Source organism: Capricornis sumatraensis, chromosome 12 (assembly GCF_032405125.1).
Source record: "Capricornis sumatraensis isolate serow.1 chromosome 12, serow.2, whole genome shotgun sequence".
Lineage (NCBI taxonomy): Eukaryota > Metazoa > Chordata > Mammalia > Artiodactyla > Bovidae > Capricornis > Capricornis sumatraensis.
The window spans coordinates 33,170,642-33,192,794 of record NC_091080.1 but is presented as its reverse complement, the minus strand read 5'-3'; the positions used below and the strand labels follow the sequence as shown (position 1 = coordinate 33,192,794).

Sequence of the window (22,153 nt, the reverse complement as noted above, 5' to 3'; positions counted from 1 at the left end):
TAGCCATTTAATATTACATAAACACACGCAAGTACACTTTTGCCGGTTCTTTACTTACCCATAACTGGCACTGAAGGAGAAGGCAATGGCACCCCACTCCAGTACTCTTGCCTGGAAAATCCCATGGACGGAGGAGCCTGGTGGGCTGCAGTCCATGGGGTCACTGAGAGTTGGACACGACTCAGTGACTTCACTTTCACTTTTCACTTTCATGGATTGGAGAAGGAAATGGCAACCCGCTCCAGTGTTCTTGCCTGGAGAATCCCAGGGACGGGGGAGCCTGGTGGGCTGCCATCTATGGGGTCGCACAGAGTCGGACACGACTGAAGCGACTTAGCAGCAGCAACTGGCACTGATAGTGATAATAACTGAAATTCATCGAGCACATGTTGTGTGGCAGGCAGTCTCCTCAACACATTTTACACACTTTCATTCACTCCTTCACCTTACTACCTCTCAGGCTTCTGTACCAGTGGAGGCGTTTTACTTGATAAAGTTCTTCTTTTTGAATTCGCTTGCTGTGAAGCATGGGTCATTGTCTTAAGAGAAAGAAAAAATTACTAAACACATGTTCAAAGGACCACACACATTTATACATTTCTGGTACCAAAAAGTCAATAAGAAAAAAAAATGGTACAAAATAAAACTATTGCATGTGATGGAAAACTTTCCAAAAGTTTCCAAAATAAAAACATTTAATGATATGAATGAAGAATACCCAAAGATTCACTCTAACCAAAGTATTTACATAGTGCTTTAGAATAATTTTTGGACCTCATGGTATCCTAAGGCAAACTTACCATACTTACCATGTGACTTAGATATGTTTTCATTATTCTTATTTTTTAAAGTTCCTATTAAATTAGCCTATTTATCTGTTTTGGAGTTTAGAAAAAAAAGAAACACATTGAAATGTAAGAAAGCTTTCCATCCGTGTTAGACTATCAATGGCAGACTCCACATTCAGTGCCATTGGTTAGTCTGAGGGTAGGTGGGCAGTCTGAAGATGTCCCAGAATATCTTCTGGGTCATTTTTGAATATGCCAAACTTCTTAAAGATGATGGACACTCGGTACCTTCATCCAGACACTGTATTTTTCTTTCCCTTCTTTGTTCTATTATAGCAAAGAGTTTTAGGAGATATTTTTTCTATCCTGTTTTTAGCAGTCTCTCTTTTTCAATCTGCTCAATATAGTTGAGAAAAGGACATCTTTCAAATGTAGTTACAACTGTTTTATTTCTGAGAACAGAAGTCATTTTTTGCCTGAGTTACAGCACAGTCAAAACCTAAAAATAAAATTGCTGTTAAATGAATCAAAGGCCTCCTTTCAACTTAGTCACATAGGCTGATAAAGAGTACGTTCATTTTATTCGACTTTATCTTTCAAAACAAAGCCTAGTGAGACCAATCTGAAGAAATAAAGATAGTACACGTTCCTTGTCAAGAAGTCAGAGATTTAAAGAGATGAACGTCACCTGTGGTCCTACCATGTGAAAGTAACCAGTGCTTGCATCTCAGAGGATGACCCTGCAGTCACTCTTCTCTGTGTCTCTGTTTACTTAGTAAGGGCTTCCCAGGTGGCACAGTGATAAAGAATCCGCCTGCCGATGCAGGAGATGGGAGATGCAAGAGACGCAGGTTCGATCCCTGGGTCAGGAAGATCCCCTAGAGTAGGAAATAGCAGCCCACTGCAGTATTCTTGCATGAAAAATTCCATGGACAGAGGAGCCGGGCAGTCTACAGTCCAAGGGGTTGCAAAGAGTTGGACACAACTGAGCCCAGCTCACACATTTACTTAGTAGAGAGTTCAACTGTTTCTCCAGTATCACCCTTGCGTTGTCTCTCGGTGTATACAGTAGTGTGTATCTGTTAATCACAAACTCTTAATGCATTGCTCCCCCAAGCTTTCCCCATTGGTAACCATACGTTTTATTCCACAATAAAACTTTCCCCCTCCTCTGACTGCTTTGGGTCTCAGTCAAATATAAGTAATGGTGGCTGACTCCCTTGCTATAGCAAAGCTCTGAATAAATCGCCTTTGTTTGTTTCATCCCATAGGGTGGTCTTTGTTTCCGCAGTATCTTGCTCTAAGTAATACCAAAGTGCTTCCAATGGACTTCAGTCCTGAAAGCTCCATGGACCCACCTACCAGCCACCTCATCACCACTTCCCTGGCCCCGTGGTCTGTCCTGTCCTCCTTGCCCAGTTTACTTGAACCATGTTAGCATCCTGGCCACTCCTTGTATGGGCTTCCCTGGTGGCTCAGTGGTTAAGAGTCTGCCTGAAATGCTGTAGGAGACACAGGTCAATCCCTGGGTCAGGAAGATCCCCTGGAGTAGGAAATGGCAACACCCTGCAGGCAACAACCTGGGAAATTCCATGGACAGAGGAGTCTGGTAGGCCACAGTCCTTGGGGTTGCAGAGTTGGACACCACTTAGGGACTAAACCACGACCACCATTCCTTGTATATACCTGGCCCAGGGCCCTTGTTCATACCTTTGCCTGGAATTCTCTTCTCTGAGTTACTCACATGGGGTATATTTCATTATCACTTTACAATCTCAGCTCAAATGTGATTCCATCAAAGAGACTTTCCTGTTTATTATAGACCTGCCATGGCATACACAGGCCCCAGCCCTCTCTGCACCCGCACCACACTCCATCTTCTCCATATCATTTGTCACCTCCTGACATACTATGTATTTTCTTGAATATTTGTGTGTTTTCTTCTTCTTCACTCCCAACTAGAATGAAAACTCCATGAGACCAGGGATATTTTTTTACTTCCATATCTTCTCGGCTTAGCTCAGTGTCTGGCAAGTTGAAGACACCCCATCAACGTTTGATAAATGAATAATTAGTTGTGAAAGCTTATATCCACAGCTTTTTTAATGGTGCCATTTTTTAAATTTGTATATCAGAGTCCCAGGAGAAAACAAAAGGCACATTCAAAATTAGCAATTTAAAAATACTTGAATAACAAGACTATCTGCAAAGGTGAGGGCGAGAATTGGGAAACCACCAGGGCTTCTCAGCTGGCACTGGTGGTAAAGAATCTCTGCCAACGCAGCAGATGCAAGAGACGTGGGTTCGATCCCCGGGTCAGGAAGATCCCCTGGAGGAGGAAATGGCAGCGCACTCCAGTATTCTGCCGGGAGAATCCCGTGGACAGCAGAGCCTGGTGGGCTCTAGTCCATGGGGTCCCAAAGAGTTGGACGTGACTGAGTAAGTGAGCGCAACACAGGTAGAGTTAAGTGCCTCAAGGCTGGTAAGAGCAGGTACCATCACCACCTCTAGCCTGAGGGAAGAGACAAGGAGGAGTTAGCTGAGTCAGTGTGTGAGCTGCGGCAGCCAGTGGGCACAATGACCTTTATTTGTTGGGGGTGCTGCCAGCTCTGGGACCTTGAGGGGAGGTGGAGGGAAGGTCCCGTCTGTGCTGCCTTTTAGCTGGCCCAGCCAGAAGCCAGAGAACAAGGGAAACCTTTGATATGGTTCACATGAGTCAGCCCTTGGGGTACAGGGCGGGGTGGAGAGGGGTGGAACGTGGACCTTGATGACCAGTGTCCATTATTCCAGCGTCTTTTATAATCATCCAAAGCAGTGTGGCTTACTGTTTTCAAAGTAACCAGGAACATTTTCTGTGTATATGTGGGACTTCCAGTGAAACAGACTCCCAGGCAAATATCAAAGCATCTGTTTAGGGTTGATCATGCCTAGCTATTGACCTAAATGTTTTATTGAACATTTTATTAAAGAATCTGCCTCCAATGCAGGAGATGCCAGTTCAATCCCTGAGCCAGGAAGATCCCCTGGAGGAGGAAATGGCAACCGACTGCAGTATTCTTGTCTGGGAAATCCCCTGGACAGAGGAGCCTGGCAACTATAGTCCGTGGGGTCACAAAGAATTGGACCTGACTGAGCACATGACGGATAGACAGTTTTACATTGAACCATAATTTTCGACAACTTCATCATGCCATTTTTACTATTTACTGTACCTCTCCTCTACTTTAAAAAATGAATCATTGAGACTTACAGTATTGTATAAATATAATGTTGTATACTCAATATTATGGTTATTCCTCCAAGAGAGGAAGGAAATGACAGATGTGTTCCTTACAGTCAATACATAGATTTATTGCTTCTATAGGGACTGCTATTTAGGACACAACAAACAAAATCATCAGGATGTCAAACAATGCATAATTATACTTTTAATCATTAATCATTTAGAAGGGACACATGGGGTGAAAAAAATAATAGAATGGACATTACAAGATCTTAATTTTAATCTGAACTTGATCAGTAAGAGTTCTTGACAAGTAATTTCAACTCTGGGTCCAAGTTCCCTCATCAAAGTGAGAGGTGAGACAAGAGTATTTCTACTGTCTCTTCTACATCTAAAAGCCAAACTGCTCCATTGGAAGATGGTGATCTTCACCAAGAGAATGAGGTTGGATTTAAAGGAAGTGTGTCAGCAGCACTTACTAATTGAGAAAAAAGCAATTACTGGAGTTGAAAGCAATGTTGTGTTCTATTTCTGGGTTAAGAATTCATTGGTCTGAATTCATTGGGTTAAGAATGCATATAATACAGGCATTATAGCTGTTTCTTCTCCCCTCTCTTCCCTCCTTCCCCTCACGCTGTGCTCTTCTGAAAGAGTATGTGGGGAGGGGGAAGGGTGGGGGTGCCTATATACAATGGAATACTCAGTTCAGTTCAGTTCAGTCGCTCAGTTGTGTCCGACTCTGCGACCCCATGAATCGCAGCACACCAGGCCTCCCTGTCTATCACCAACTCCCGGAGTTGACTCAGACTCACATCCATCCAGTCGATGATGCATCCAGCCATCTCATCCTTTGTTGTCCCCTTCTCCTCCTGCCCCCAGTCCCTCCCAGCATCACAGTCTTTTCCAGTGAGTCAACTCTTCACATGAGGTGGCCAAAGTACTGGAGTTTCAGCTTTAGCATCATTCCTTCCAAAGAAACCCCAGGGCTGATCTCCTCCAAAATGGACTGGTTGGATCTCCTTGCAGTCCAAGGGACTCTCAAGAGTCTTCTCCAACACCACAATTCAAAAGCATCAATTCTTTGGCGCTCAGCTTTCTTTATAGTCCAACTCTTACATCCATACATGACTACTGGAAAAACCATAGCTTTGACTAGATAGACCTTTGTTGGCAAAGTCATGTCTCTGCTTTTTAATATGCTATTTAGGTTGGTCATAACTTTTCTTCCAAGGAGTAAGCATCTTTTAATTTCATGGCTGCAGTCACCATCTGCAGTGATTTTGGAGCCCCAAAAAATAAAGTCTGACTCTGTTTCCACCGTTTCCCCATCTATTTCCCATGAAGTGATGGGACCAGATGCCATGATCTTTGTTGTCTGAATGTTGAACTTTAAGCCAACTTTTTCACTCTCCTCTTTCACTTTCATTAGGAGGCTTTTTAGTTCCTGTTCACTTTCTGCCGTAAGGATGGTGTCATCTACATATCTGAGGCTATATTATTCAGGCATAAGAAGGAATGAAATTGGGTCATTTTCAGAGACATGGAGACTGTCATACAGAGTAAGAAAGAGACAAGCAAATATTGTATATTAACGAATATATGTGGAATCTAGAAAATGGTAAAGATGGTCTTATTTGCAAAGCAGAAATAGAGACAGAAATGTAGATATGGCAGGGCATGCAAGGAGGGCAGAGCAGGAAAGGTAAGTGATGAATTGGGAGGTTTGGATTGACATATATACACTACTGTGTATAAAATAGGTAACTAATGAGAACCAACTGTATAGCACAGTGCTCTGTGTTGTGACCAAAATGGGAAGGAAATCCAAAAAAAAAAAAAAAATGAGATGTATGCATACATATAGTTGATTCGCTTTACTGTGCAGCCGAAGTTGGCAGAGCAGCACAGAGTAACTGTACTCCAATTAAAAAAAAAAAAAACTAAATAAGCCATAAGTATACAAATATCCCCTCACTCTTGAACATTCTTCCCACCTCCCCCTGTCCCACCCATCTAGGTCATCACAGAGCACCAGGCTAACAATTATGCAAATAATGATAATGATGAGAGAGAGGAAGGTAACAATGAAGCAAAATAATGATGATATTAAGAAGAATAATAAAACTGAGATGTATAACAAGTAAATAAAATTGAGATCGTACATGAAGAAACAGTTAAAAATAAAAGAATATGCAAGGGGAACGATCAGTCACAAGAGCAGTTTTGATTTGCACAAGATCATTTCACATATAAGAAGCTCAGACAAAAACAATTGTATTTTCTTCTTAGAATCAACTGTGTTCATCCCCCAGTCTGAATATTCCATTGAAGAGGACGTTGGCGAACTGTTCATTCCCATCAGGAGAAGTGGAGACGTGAGCCAGGAGCTGATGGTGATCTGTTATACGCGGCAAGGTAGCTTGATTTGCAAATGAAATAAAATGTCCCGCAAAAATGTAAATAAGCCTCTTAACATGTCGGAGCTATAACATTAAGCCATGAGGGTTATACTTTTTTAGTACAATTTTCAAAAATAAAAAAAAAATGCATGCAGACATCCTCCTTCACTGTGGCACCTTTGAGGGTCTGGAAGGGCTCTGCTGCTTATTGAAGACATTTCTGATTTACTTGGTTTACTTACTCTAATACTCCAGGCCTTTGGGATTGCAAGAAATTGAAGTTCCCCTCCCCTACTCAAGCCTGCTCAAGTAGAAGGAGATTACTGTTAAAAACAACAACCGAAAAAAGAGGCAAGGAAATGCACACCCAAGGAAAAAAATTAATTTTAAACTAGTTTGAGACTCATTGCAACCAAATTTAAAAACGCTTGTCTTGCTCATTGAGTCAGCATGCTCTGAAAGGTGATTTTCTGTAACACAAAATTTAGTTCAAAACATAATATCATTAATATTCTAAACACCTTTCTAGGAAACAGGAAAATTTTTTCTAAGCATATAAAAGAAAAGGTCATAGATGCAGTTAACACCTTAGCAGACTTTCATTAAAATTTTCGTTAATGTATATGAGTTGAAAGTCAATAAAGTATGGTGGTCAAAATGCAAATTTCAGGATCAACCTTGAGCTCTCCGTCCCAGAGCAAGTGGTTTGACTTCTGTAAACCTCAGTTACCAAACGTGTAACAGCCCAATAGACTGGTTAAGAAGATTAAGGAGGCAATGCATGGAAATCGCTTGGCACTTTGCCTGTACACCATAAGCATTTGAAGAGTAGGAGCTATTATATTCTATTATTGTGTTGCTTTAAAAAGACCACTGGCAGGAAGTAGAGGAGAAAACACGTGAAATGTAATATTTGTCATGTGTTGGAGACCATTATGAAGATGACTCATGGCGCTAGAACACTATGTAGGTGCTATTGCGATTTCCAGGAGTATTCACAGGTACGATGGACCATGAAAATGCTGCCGATGAAAATAATCGTTTCTGGAAATACCTTTGTAGTATGTTTTATAAGCCCCTTTTGGATCCTCCCTGCCTCCAGGAACGGCAAGAGGAACCGTGCCAACATCTGTGCTCTCCTATTCTGATTATATATCCCGGCCCGAGGACCATACCAGTGTTATCCGCTTTGACAAAGATGAGCGGGAGAAGATGTGTAGGGTCGTTATAATTGATGACTCCTTGTTTGAAGAGGAGGAAACATTCCACATTCTCCTGAGCATGCCGATGGGTGGGAGAATTGGATCAGAGTTCCCAGAGGCTCAGGTTACAATCAGACCCGACAAAGACGACGGTAAGTACTAATTTACCTAAAAATTATTCCTCTTACCAGGCAGACCAGCCCTCTAAACCTTCTAGAGGCAAAGCCCTCTAAACAGAAAGAATGAGAGTGTGAAAGAATTTTCATCCGCACATTTATCGTATGCTTGACTTTGTAGTGTGATTAGGTTTCTAGGCTGGCTGCATCAGTCCACTGTCTTTCTTGATTTAGTGCTTTGGAAGGGAAAAGTCACGCCTATGTGTGTTTTCTCCTGTGTATAGTTTCTTTGACAATGCCATGTCCTGTTAAGTGATTAAATTTAAAAATTTCATGGCAGTTTTAATAAATGATTTGTTATTTTATTTGTTTTGCTTCGGTTGTAAAAGCTTATTTTTTGTAACTTGAATCTCTGTGTTTGAAGTTGTTTAACCAAGAAACTAGCAGACAATTCTATTAAATGAAGAACTAGGAAGGTGATAAGTATATGGGAAATTAAGTCCAACAGGCTTCCAAAAAGGAGGAGAGTTTATTCTGACTCTTCTTCATGAGGGAAACCTAATTACCATAAAATAATCCTTCTTCCAGGCTTCTCTGGTGGCTTAGATGATAAAGAATCCACCTGCAATGCAGGAGACCCGGATTCGATCCTTGGGACGGGAAGACCCCCTGGAGAAGGGAATGACAACCCACTCCAGTATTCTTGCCTGGAGAATCCCATGGACACAGGAACCTGGCAAGTTACCGTCCATGGGGTCACAAAGAGTTAACACGACTGAGCAACTAACACACACATACACACACCCAGATTTGTTCATTAGGAAGAGTATATTAAGTCAGTGCTAGCAATATTTCACTAATCTTTGCTGTCAATCTTTGGAAGTTAATTAAGGAACATTTCAGCTGCTGATTCCATTTTCTGCTTTTGTGCGCCAACCCAGGATTTGGGGTTTCAGCTATAGTGGCTGAGGTTTTAGCTATAGTGGCTGGCTTCCTTCGGCACCCTGGAGAAATTATCACGCTGGTAGATATAAACCAGAGACAGGTAAAAGATAGAACGATGCACCCTGTGGTAGATGTAAGTCAAGTCGGTGCCATTCTAAAGCTTACTCTTGTTAGAAAAGCTTTTCTCAACAGCAGGCGTACCATACAGAAGAAAATATTCCTAGTGCTAGAAAAATACATCATGGTATGGTGTGTGGGTGAAATACGGTTTATTCATTTGAACTGAACTGACAGGCCTGGTCACCATCCTTTTCATTCTTGAATACTATTATTTGCATTTGGGTAAACTCCAGTTAAGTAAGGGCTTCCCTGGAGGCTCAGCTGGTAAAGAATCCGCCTGCAATGCAGGAGACCTGGGTTCGATCCCTGGGTTGGGAAGATCCCCTGGAGAAGGGAAAGGCTAACCACTCCAGTATTCAGGCCTGGAGCATTCCAGGGACTGTATAGTCCATGGGGTTGCAAAGAGTTGGATACGACTGAGCAACTTTCACCTTCACCTCACCAGTTAAGTAATGCCAGGTCAGTATGTAAGGAATGGCCAAACTCAGTTAAACTAACAGCTTGATGAAGTGACATTCTGCCAAGAATGACATTCTTCATCTTAGCCAAAAGGCCGAGAAATGATGACAAAGTTACATTCTGTATTTAGTATGCTTGAGTTAGAGCAATATTAAAAATCAAGAAATGGAAAAATGAGTTTCTAACTGCTCAGAATATTAACGCATTGAAGCTATTAACAGACTGTTTAATCTAGCTGATAATGCTAAGGGCTCAGTGAAAGCTAATGGTTGCTTAATGAGTTTCTAGTCTGTGGGAGGCACTGCAAGAGTGCGCTGAATAGTAAAGATTATACCAGTTTTCCCACATGGGAAGAATACTAGTTTAATGATGTAGATATTACACTCTTTGAAAACAAAAATAAGATAAAGGAAAACATATATGAAACGTCTTGCCGTTTAAAAAAGATATTTAATCTCACATACCACACACACAGTGAATATTTATTGTGTACTTATTAAGTGTAATGTGTGGGGACTATAGAGACATTTAACACGGAGGCCAAGATCTCACAAAGCTTAAAACCTGTTTGGGGAAAAAAAAAACCTAATTATATAAAAAGTTAAAGGAGAATAATTTATAAATGATCATTTGGAACAGTAAAATGGAGACAAAAGATGGCAGTTCAGTTCAGTTCAGTCGCTCAGTCGTGTCCGACTCTTTGCGACCCCATGGACTGCAGCGTGCCAGGCTTCCTTGTTCTTCACCATCTCCCAGAGCTTGCTCAAACTCATGTTGGTGATGCCATCCAACCATCTCATCCTCTGTTATCCCCTTCTCCTCCTGCCTTCAATCGTTCCCAGCACGGGGGTCTTTTCTAATGAGTCAGCTCTTTGCATCAGGTGGCCAGAGTACTGGAGAAGGGAACGGCAAGAAAACTCAGCAAATGTGCAAAATGAAGTTCCTTATTGGAGTTCTCAGATAATTAATACACCTTTAGACCTTTAAAACAAACTGGTTTTAAATGTTGCCTCTTTTCAAAATGACTAAAAACTAAAATGGTGTGGTCTATTTCCCTCATTTTGTACCTCCTTTGGGTTAAACATAAACCATATTATGATAAAGGGTCACTTCATATCATTTTTTCAAATTGTAATAGTTTCAGGAGAGGAGATGTGCAATTACAGGATCAATTTATTTTTGACAAACGCATGAGTGGGAGAGGGCAGGAAGAAAGAGTGTTTGTGAATGCGAATGAGTGAGTCATTTCCTAACTATGATCAGGAGGGTCCAGAGAAGGGAGACTTTCCAGGCTTGACCATGGAAGGACCCACAGGGTCCCCAACCCCAGTCCTCTCTTAATTCTGGACCTGGCTGGACACAGAGCCTAGAAGGCCAGCTGTTTATTGGGAGCAGCTCCACGTGGGCTGGGGGTACAGGGACATGCGTTAAAATAAAGGCAAGTGAGCAAGGGTCTGAGGCTGCTGGGATGGGTTCAGTGGCTCAGAGATTAAAGCGTCTGCCTGCAATGCGGGAGACCTGGGTTCGATCCCTGGGTTGGGAAGATCCCCTGGAGAAGGAAATGACAACCCACTCCAGTATTCTTGCCTGGAGAATCCCATGGACGGAGGAGCTTGGTGGGCTACAGTCCACTGGTCGCAAAGAGTCGGACACGACTGAACGACTTCACTTTCACTTTCACCTTTGACTCAACCTGGTATGGTCATCGGCTCTAAAGGACTTTGCCACAATGCTGTTGTGAACTAGTTTTTTGAAACTGTTGATACAGTGTACTGCTCGCAGCAGGAAAGGCATTCAGAGCTTTGTTCCTTTGCACACACAAGAACTTGGCAAGCAGCCACTTGAATCTCTTCAGCCAGTCGCATGAAAACATTCACTGCTATTACCAGAAAAGGCAAAAGCTCCAGAGTTCTCTATGAGAACAGCTCACCATTTTATATAATTTGCACTGAAGAATGACCTTATGGCTCCCAAGAAGGTGAGCATAGGGAACCGTGCCAGGGCATGGGAACGGTTCACCCAGAAGGAAGCTCTCAAACTCATGGAGTGTAAGCTAACAGCTATGTTGTCTTCTAGAGTGATTTTAAGATATTAAGCTGCAGTATTGAATAGGATCGTACTGTTCACAGTATTAAGTCAACTCATATCTTTGTGTTTCAGGCCTCCATAGACAGCATATATGTCGTATAATAATAACTGTAACAAGGAAACTGGAGTAGGTTGCCATTTCCAACCCAGGGATCAAACCTATGTCTCCTGCACTGACATTACAGGAGCCACCTGAAATTCTTTACCACTGAGCCACCTGGGGAGCCCAATAACTATACCACTGAGCCACCTGAGATCCTTTACCACTGGGCCACCTGGGAAGCCCAATAACTGTAGTATATAGTCATTAATAGGGGCTTCCCGGGTGGCACTGGTGGTAAAGAACCCGCCTGCCAATGCAGGCGACATAAGAGATGCAGGTTCAATCCCTGGGTCAGGAAGATCCCCTGGAGGAGGGCATGGCGACCCACTCCAGAATTCTCGTCTGGAGAATCTGCATGGACAGAGGAGCCTGGGCTACACTCCATGGGGGAGCAGAGAGTCAGACACGACTGAAGCGACTTAGCATGCACGCATAGTCGTATATAACTATTGTATTTGATAACAGTAGCTTAGCTGTGCTAAGCCTTTTACTTAAATGATTTCATTTAATACAGAGACACACGGACTATGAGCATGGCTCTGTTATACTCAGTTTTATTATCTTTGAGCAGCTAGGTAACCTGCTCAGGGTCAAATACCTAAGAAGAATTTGTCAGGCTGACAACACAGAGTCCATGGCACCAGTTGGTATATTGCCCACATCATAGTGTACTGGCAGCATGTATATTTAACAGATATCATATAGTGTATATTTTACACTGTAATATTCAAAAATAGCATGAGGCATCCCAGTAGAGATGAAACAAGCTGTATACTTTTCTATGTATGCAGCGCTTGATGATCCTAGAATACTTCAAATGTTAGCAGCTACAGATATTTGGCTAACTTGTGCATGAATTATTCTGGTTCACCTTTATCAATTAAAATTCCTCCAGGATCATTAGGAGAGCATATGAGTGGAGTCTGGCAGTTGAGTTGCACAAAATAAAGCATTGCTTTTCCACATCATTTAGCAAAGTGCCTAGTGGAAGGTTTTCCCATCTGAAGGACTGGATTTGAACTGTCTTGTCAAGCCCTTGTGGATAAACGGCATCTTCTGTTTGCTTTGTCTTTTGCTTGGTAATACTATCTGCCTCACTCCCATCTTTTCCACACGGGAGAATGCTGGCTTTGTAATACCATCTTGCAGACGTCGAAGGATAAATATTGCTGATTTATTATCGCTAAATCCCTGAAAGCAAGTCACTAAAAATATTAGAAACCTCAAGATCTCAGTCACAGATGAACTCCATGTTAGTGCTAAAAATCACATAAATGTGACAAGCAACTTCTCAGATCCTAGACTTCAGATTTTAATAAGCCCAATTTCAATAAGCTTGAAATTATTATTAAAAGAGATATTACAATTAAAAAAACAACAAACTTCATTAGAGATCAAACCATTAGAAAAGATCTCTTAGTAAATGTTAGTGTCAGCATCAGAAACTCCAAATGATTCTCCAGCAACAGAGGTTTAATGTATCCTTTTGTCTAAATCATAAAACACAAAGAAAATGCCGGTAAGCTGAAGCTACAGCTTAGCTGAAAACAGGACTTTTAAAGCCTTGACCTAAAAAAAATAAAAATAAAGGCTTGACCTGCATGCTCCATGATGTAAACAGAGGTCAGAATCTATGAAATAATACAGTGAAATCACAGAGGTCTGAGTGTTTATTTAGTAACTCCAGACAGGGCACATATGTGTAGCTGTGGTCTGTTGAATATATGCTTCATAACATCAATTACTAATTAGACAACAGCATCTTCTTTAATTGCTTTAGAATGGAAAGTGAAGAAAGCGTTTTGGAATTTATGTACTATTTTCTGAGATGTTTGGTTGAGCAACTGGTCACTGTAGAAATGTGACACTTGTTAGTTTGGTTTTCTACGACTCTTGTCACCAAATGAAGGTAAATCTCAGATTAGAAGCCCTGAAGGGTCACTGTGTTCTCTGGATATCTTCCTTGCTCTGCACGGGTAGATGTTACCTTTCACCGGAGGCTCATGAATCTTATGATTTCCCTAAGAAGCAGGTCTTCATTCTGCCTTACTGAAGCAGATGTTTACATCTCTTCTTCGCTCCTTTTATTCCTAGTTTATCAGTCATATACATACCTTTTTTTTGTCATTGGCTTTTTAAATCTTCCTTTAAATGAAGTCAAGAAACTTGCTACTGACCTCAAGAGATACAAAATTACCCAATAAAGAATACAGGTAATATCATTTGATAAAACCAGAGAGCTACATTGTGCTACAAAGAATCACAATAATAATGTATGTTAGGATTATCAAGTGTAGCTAAAACTTAAAAAAACCTCTTTTCTTTGGGCCACTTGCAGCAATTTGAAGCACTTAAAATTATGGATAAAACTTTCCCCTTCACACTTCTAGAGAGATAAAGCATCGCTTCATCCTTTTCCTAAGAAACAGGTCTTCATTCTGATGTAGTGAGACGAAATATTATTTCAGGCGACTGAAATAATATATATTCAGACATTTGCTTATTTGAAATGTTTTCTGAGCATCTCTAATGCCCCAGATGCTGTGCTAGGGTGAAAAAGAGAAAGGATTCCTCCTGCCCTCACTCTCTCTCTCTCTTTCTATTTCTATATCTATATAGATATGTATATATACATCAACACCGCATAACACTTAGTAGTATCTTTCCTGAGTAGCATGAGCCTGTGAAGGCACCAAGGACATTGTGATGAACAAGATAGGTCCAATCTATAGAGGATTTCTGCAAGAAAATAGGCAAAGCGATACAAGATAGCCACTGATAAAACCAGGCTCCACCTGCAATGTAGTGAAGTAAAGTAGCTCAGTCGTGTCCAACTCTTTGCAACCCCGTTGATGGTAGCCTACCAGGCTCCTCCCTCCATGGGATTCTCCAGGCAAGAATACTGGAGTGGGTTGCCATTTCCTTCTCCGGGGTATCTTCCCGACCCAGGGATCGAACCCGGGTCTCCCACATTGCGGGCAGACGCTGTAACCTCTGAGCCACCAGGGAAGCCACATGCAATGGGTGCTTTCAAAACAGCATCGAGTGCTGCCTGGCGTTCCGGAAAAGCCACCCCAAGAATCGGGGAGACGAGTCATGGGAGTCAGCAGCCCAGAAATTGATGTGCATTGTCACACATCCCCTCGGGCTGTGACAGGCTCACCGCCGTGAAGACCACTGCAGCGTCCGGATGAGCCAAATCACAGAACAGGTCAGCACTCATGTGTTAAACACAGTCCTGGGGAAAGAAATCAAATGACTGGTGGAGCTTTACTAGTCAGTACTTAAAAGTCAGAATAGTCAGGTTATTGACACTGTGAGAGAAAAAGAGCTTTGTCTCTACACTTCCTAGGGCTGAAATGTATCTCAGCTTCCATTTCCCTGAGGGTGTTTCACAAACAACCTGCTTTACATTCTCAGGAAGGATGCCACAAAGCTGGAACTCTGCGGTCAAATGCCAGCAAGAAACCTGTTCTTCTTTTGCTGTCATTGTTTGAGAATCATGCTTATGCAGAAGGGTGATTTTTCAGGATTGCACCCACCGCCAGGGAAAGCTTTAAAAAGCTTCGCATTCTCAGTGCTGCAAGGTGATCCTCTAAGTACAGAAGAAAATTGTAGAGTATAGATGCCACTTTTACACTTTGTGGATCTGCGGTGTGTGGTCTCTAGCTCAGCAAACTGGTCAAATACTATCTACACTACACAATGGGCTTCCCTAGTGGCTCAGTGGTCAAGAATCCACCTGCCAATGCAAGGAGCCGCAGGAGATGCGTGTTTGATCCCTGGGTCGGGAAGATCCCCTGGAGAAGGAAATGACCACCCACTCCAGTATTCTTGCATAGAGAATCCCATGGACAAAGGAGCCTTGTGGGCTACAGTCCATTGGGTCACAAGAGTCGGACATGACTGAAGTGACTTACTGTGCAAGCACGCACTCTGCACAAGAGGGATGAAAGATGTACTGAGAGTTGTACCCACTTTCCAAGGGGTCATTATCCTCCCAAGGCATCTAGCTTGCTTGCCTTAACTGACATTGGTCCAGAATATATAAAGTTGTTTAAAATGTCAGCACATCTTAAACACAGCTCTATATACCAGATTTACTTCAATATACCGAGAGGACAAATAAACTATTAGCAGGAGAGGCTTGATTAATTCTCTGAGGACAGTTTCATTACCATGTTCAAAACATGATATCCCTCGACATTTCTGTGAAGAGGGAAACTCCATTAAACTCTTGTGTTATCATTGTGGGGGACCCGATAACTGAGTTATGTGAGAAGTCTGTTTCTTATTTTTCTTTTGAAACAAGGAAAGTACTCTAGGCATATGAGTCACCATGGCCCTAGCGCCTTAGCTTCTGAAAGAAATCAGTGCAAATCAAGGGGGGAAATAGAGAACAGTAGTCCTCGCTCTAACCTGGTTTCCTTCCTGTATTTTTTTAAAATTACTTTATTTACTATTTACTTATTTGACTGCACCAAGTCTTAGTCACGGCACTCAGGTTCTTTAGTTGCTGGCGTGTGGGATCTAGTTTCCTGACCAGGGGTTGAAACTGGGACCCTGCATGGGGAATGTGGAGTCTTAGCCACTGGACCACCAGGGAAGTCCCTCCTCCTGAATTTTTAATCTTGGTGACTAGTCCTACTCTGTGCAACCCCATAGACGGCAGCCCGCCAGGCTCCCCTGTCCCTGGGATTCTCCAGGCAAGAATAGTGGAGTGGGTTGCCATTTCCTTCTATGACTAGACTTTCTTCTTCCACTCTCCACCCCAAATCCTTGATTCTGTTTCCTTTATACCTGCAAATGTGATACGTTTGCTGTCTTTTACAGCCATCAGAACTGCTACCATCTTGTGCTAGCCAGCTTCACATGCGTGCATGCGTGCCAAGTTGCTTCAGTCATCCGACTCTTTGTGACCCCATGGACTGTAGCCCGTCAAGCTCCTCTGTCCATGGAATTCTCCAGGCAAGAATACTGGAGTGGGTTCCCATGCCCTCCTCCAGGGGATCTTCCTGACTCAGGGATCAAACCTGAGGCTCCTGCATTGCAGGCGGATTCTTTACTGCTGAGCCACTGGGGAAGCACCCAGCCAGCTTCATGATCTGGCCTAAATTCCTGAGATTGCTAACTAGTCTCTCTGCTTCCAGTTTGCCCACCTGCCATGGGCATCCATCCTCCAGACCCTGTACATGCAAGGTTCATCACATCCTTCCCCTTCTTGAAACTGAACCCACTTGTCATGGGATAACTTCTAGAGTGAGCTTCCAACCCCTTGGCATAGCACACATGACCTGCCATTGCCTTCTTTTTTATTTGCATTTATTTGACTGCCCTGGGTCTTAGTTGTGGCATGTGGGATCTAGTTCCCTGACCAGGGATTGAACGTGGGTCCCCTACACTGGGAGCTCAGAATTTTTGCCGCTGGACCACCAGGGAAGTCCCTGTCTGATGCCTTCTGTTTTCGCTTTTCCTCCATCTCCTCACCCCAAGTAGCATACCAGCCATGCCAAATGCTTCCTAAGCCCCCAGACACTTGAAGCTGTTCCTTTTACCCCAAGAGGTTATATGGCTTTATTTTTTTAATCTCACTTTTTAAAAATATCAGACAGCTCTTCTCTATAAATTAAGACAAAGCACAAGTTGAAAGGGTGAAATATGGTGTTATCTTGGGACCCAGCCATATTACTGAGTAAATTTTATCTGAATATGAGAAATCGTTTGAAAATCATAATGTCTGTATTTTTATCTTCTGGGTTTATGGTTTCTCCTTACTGTGCAAACCATTTATAAGAAAGAATGATTTTCTGACTCCTATTTTTCCTTGAGAGGAAGCAACTGTTTGCCTTGCAGTAAAGAATGGGGATAGTCAGCATAAACAGGTCACATGGATGTTAAATGAGAGAAATAGCTGCCAACTAGTATCATTATCGACAAGAAAAGCACCAGTCTGAGAAGGCCAGGAAGGGGACGTGCAGAGACTCGAAAGCTTAGTGACCTGACTTTGCACAGCTGGGCTGGATTTTCTCCATATTGCAGACCAGAAACCTAAGAACGAAAGAGGTTGACTTCCCCAGTGGCAGGCATTTCCGAAATGACTGAAAGGGGACTTCACTTATGGCTTGTAGGAGAGCTTCTTTTGTTTTGGGGTTTTTTTTCCTCATCACACTACAAGAGGATGGGAGAGTCCTGGACCACTTTTGAGGTTCTACACTAAGAAGCAATAGAGCCGAATCACCCACTGCTACTGAGTAATACAGGGAAAACAGGGAAGGAGGAGTCTTACAAAAAAGGAGCCCATTGTCTCAGCTGGGAATGGAATGGCTTTAGCTATTTATTCTAGAATCCCTTTCTTTGCTGCCTGCAGGCGTGTTTCAAGTGTCAATTATTGAACAGTCTGTGGTCAAGGTTATTTACTTTTCCAGTGTCAACCACATGCCTTTATTCCTGAGACCTCACACAGACTGTGTTTGACACCATGTTGGCCGTACTCTTTCTGCGTTCAGCTGTTGGGATTCCCACATAAATCATCCTGATGTCAAAGTCTCTATGGATTCTGAAATCCTACTTATGAAATTCTCTTTAGTCAGCAGGAATAAAAATGTACATGCCTTGCGGAGCAGCAACAATTTTAAAGGAATGGAGAAATTAAGCATAGCGTGACACCTTATTTTTCTTTCCTTTCTATAGAGGTTTGATCTTGTTTTTATTTTTAATAAAGACATTTTTCTTCATAACTGAGAATATTGATCTATACCATACTCTAATTTTTCTCTTACATGGAATATTCCAGCTCTGCTCTGCCTTTACAGACTCTCATTAAGTTTCTTTTAAAAAAAATGTCTTAAAGTGCAGACTTTTCCATTATTTAATCATTTTCAAAGACAGCACTACATCCTGAAAAGAAACACAGCTTTTGCAGTCTTAGAGACTTAGGCTTCAATCCTGCATCTGCTACATCCACGCTGTGTAACCTTAAGATAATTATTTAATCTAAGTCTACATTTCATTTGGTTTGTAAACAGCAGATAAAAACAATGACCTTAGAAGCCTATTAACCTATAGGCTGTTGGGAGCACCATAGGTTAAAATAACAAGATTCTGATGTGACCTAAAGAGGCAGACACTCAGCAAAAGTAGCAATTACATCATAATATTACTCTTACACTAACTGTAATATATATTGGTGTGTTTTCACAAGATGAGATTTAGAAACGTAATGATTACTTTGTGTTTTTTTTATTTTTATTTATTTATTTATGATTTATTTCTGGCTGTGCTGGGTCTTCCTTGCTTTCTCTCGTTGCAGCAAGCTGGGCCTACCTTTAGTTGCGGTGGCTCTTCTCGTTTCAGTGGCTTTGCTTGCTGTGGAGCACAGGCTCTAAGGCCTGCACCCTTCAATAGCTGCAGCACATGGGCTCACTCATTGTTAGCTCACAGGCTTAGTTTCCCTGAGGTATGTGGGATCCTCCCAGACCAGGGATCAAACCAGTGTCCCCTGAATTGAAAGGCAGATTCTTAGCCACTGGACCACCAGTTCAGTTCAGTTCAGTTCATTTCAATCGCTCAGTCATGTCCAACTCTTTGCGACCCCATGAATCGCAGCACGCCAGGCCTCCCTGTCCATCACTAACTCCCCGAGTTCACTCAGACTCACGTCCATCGAGTCAGTGATGCCATCCAGCCATCTCATTCTCGGTCATCCCCTTCTCCTCCTGCCCCCAATCCCTCCCAGCATCAGAGTCTTTTCCAATGAGTCAACTCTTCGCATGAGGTGGCCAAAGTACTGGAGTTTCAGCTTTAGCATCATTCCTTCCAAAGAAATCCCAGGGCTGATCTCCTTCAGAATGGACTGGTTGGATCTCCTTGCAGTCCAAGGGACTCGCAAGAGTCTTCTCCAACACCACAGTTCAAAAGCATCAATTCTTCGGCGCTCAGCCTTCTTCACAGTCCAGCTCTCACGTCCATACATGACCGCTGGAAAGACCCCCAGGGAAGCCCTAAGTGTGATGATTTGCACTGGTAACACTGGAAGCAGTCTACACTTTTTTTTTTTTTTAATCTCATGTGTCAGGCTCTGTGCTTCTCATTGGAGTTTACAGATGATTACAGATGAACAATACGTGATTTCTGTCTTTGCGGGTGTCTCTGCCTAATGAGGGACAGGAGTGAGTGAGTGAATGGAGTGTGAAAAGTGCGACGTGAGAAGTGTGAGCCGGCTGGACTTGCTTGACTGTCAGCTGGGAGGAGGTCATATGTGAAATTGGAAAGACACCAACTCTGTAGGGCTTTGCAAACTCTTAGATAGTGATTTTTTGAAAAGCACAATAACTACTCAGTTCCCTGGAAAGCACACTCCTCCACAGCACTGCACAATACTGCAGCAAGGTGGTTAAGAGGCCAGAATCTGTTAAGAGTTAAAAATGTTTCAGATCTTAACAAGAGAGAAGAAACTCTCTGCTTTGTCATAAATACTTTTCTTAAATCTAATATTTTAAGAAATATAAGATTTAATATTTTGAGGCTGTTTCATGGAGGTATGGTATATAGATTAACTCTAGCTTAGTGTTAATATTTCTACTACAAAATTATTGCATGAGAACCAAATAGAAGTATATCAACTAAATGGCAGTGGTCTTAGCTCCCTCATCAAACCCATCCGTCTCCCTTGAGGTCACTTGAATACCATGTGTGGCTTTTCTGTATACACAGTCACATGCACACATTTCTTTTGACTTTGACTAGAACTAATTGTTGTTATAGCAAAGAAGCAACAAGTACATATTTCCTAGAATATGGGAGACAGTCTGTCTTCCTTCCCACTTACTGGCTATTGATCTTGAATTCCTGGACTTCAGCTTCTGTATCTGTATCTATATAGTAGAGATGATAACAAACCTACCTCAAAGGGTTATTAGTGCTTAAAACAATTCAGGCACACTAAAAATACTCATGGACGTGAGTCTGAGTGAACTCCAGGAGTTGGTGATGGACAGGGAGGCCTGGCATGCTGCAATTCATGGGGTCGCAAAGAGTCAGACATGACTGAGCGACTGAACTGAACTGAACTGAAAAATACCCAATTAATGTTTGCTATTTTACTTGTCCTTTCCTTGCTGATTCAGATGGTAAAAGAATCTACTTGTAATGTGGGAGACCCAGGTTTGATCCCTGGGTCGGGAAGATCCCCTGGAGAAGGGGGGATAGCAACCCACTCCAGTATTCTTGCCTGGAGAATTCAATGGACAGAGGAGCCTGGCGGGCTACAGTCCATGGGATCACAAAGAGTCAGACACGACTGAGCGACTGTGTTATGAATATTATTTTATGTTATACTTACTTCACGTAACAGTGTATCATGAAAAACTTTATGGTGGTACCCGTAAACTCGACTAATTCTTTTCAATGGCTACACAATATTTCACAGTGTGGCTGTAATGTGTTTTAAAAATTCTCTACTGATGAGCATTTAAGTTGTTTTCAGATCTTTCTTCTGTTACACACGTGAGATAGTAAATATCTTCTTCACATATGCAAAATGTCTTTTATTTCTCTAGTGCTTATCATTATATTAGGTGTTAGATGCCATAAAGAATAGTGGTTAGGGAATTGTACATTGAATCTGGGTTGAGAAATCAATTAGTAAGTTCTGATCAGCTTTCCTTCCTGTCCCTTGTTTATATGAAACAAATATTAAAAGTCTTAAAAACACTCTTCTAGAGGTGGGTTCTCAACAGTGTTTGTTGAATAAATAATATTCAGGAATCCTTCTTCAGAGGCTACTGGATGGTAGAAAACTCTAATGCCCTTGACATTTAAATTTTATTTTAAACTTATAGCAACCCTGAAAATGACGAAATCAGAGTTTGGGAGTAAAACCAGATTGACAGTAGAATCTCTGATAACATCGTCTTTTCTGGAGAAAAGCTCCCCACATATTCTCAGCTGAAATCTTGGAAAGACTCAGTCCTTAAGTTATAAGCATTTTTAGACATGTCCTGTCTTTTCTTTCTTCTTTCTGAGGCAATTATAGTTGGCAAAGGAAAGAAATGTCAAAACATGCCTTTAAACTGATATATACTAAACCTATATTTGAACTTTATTTTTCCAACAGGAATTTTGAAAATGCTTGTTAAAGACTAAATATGAAGTCTTTCTTAAAAATGTTTATGTATTTTTTTGAAAGAAAAGCACAGAAAGGCTCAGTCAAAATTATTTAACACTCGTTTTTTAAAACATGTTATTTATAGAAGGAAGTTGACCTGATTTTGTTTTTCTTCCTATTTACAAAAGTAATACATGCTGCTTGGGGAAAAAAAAAAAGTAAACTGTAGCAAATTAGTGTGTGAAGAAACGCATAGGAAAGGAGGTAAAATTTCCTCCTAATCCCATCTCTCGGAAATGACGAGTCAGCAGTTTGATATATATTCTATAGATATTCTACACCACCTTGCTGTCTCCTTATTGGCTTCATACAGCCTTCTTGCTTCCTTTTATTTTACCTATTTTCCTCCAGTTTTGTTTACAGCTATGTTTATAAGTCTTTTTGTTCTTCAATCCAGTCTATTGGTTTTAAATAAGAAATTACCTTATCTAATTAAGTAATATAGTTGTGCTTTTTATTTGGCATCTGTCTGTATGGATTTTTCCTTTACAGCTTCGTCTTTTGTCAAGAAAGTTTTCTGTATCCGTTGTGACTGTTATTTTCTG

At 41.7% G+C, this 22,153-nt stretch overlaps 1 protein-coding gene across 1 annotated transcript in view; it reads left to right on the top strand.

Annotated features, from left to right (window-relative positions):
- Positions 1 to 22,153, top strand: part of FREM2 (FRAS1 related extracellular matrix 2) — a 156,173-nt gene that overhangs the window by 82,942 nt on the left and 51,078 nt on the right. The window contains exons 5-6 of the mRNA XM_068984595.1: positions 6,301 to 6,426; positions 7,513 to 7,764. Coding sequence (XP_068840696.1) covers positions 6,301 to 6,426; positions 7,513 to 7,764 — 378 coding nt within the window. The remainder of the gene's footprint in view (positions 1 to 6,300; positions 6,427 to 7,512; positions 7,765 to 22,153) is intronic.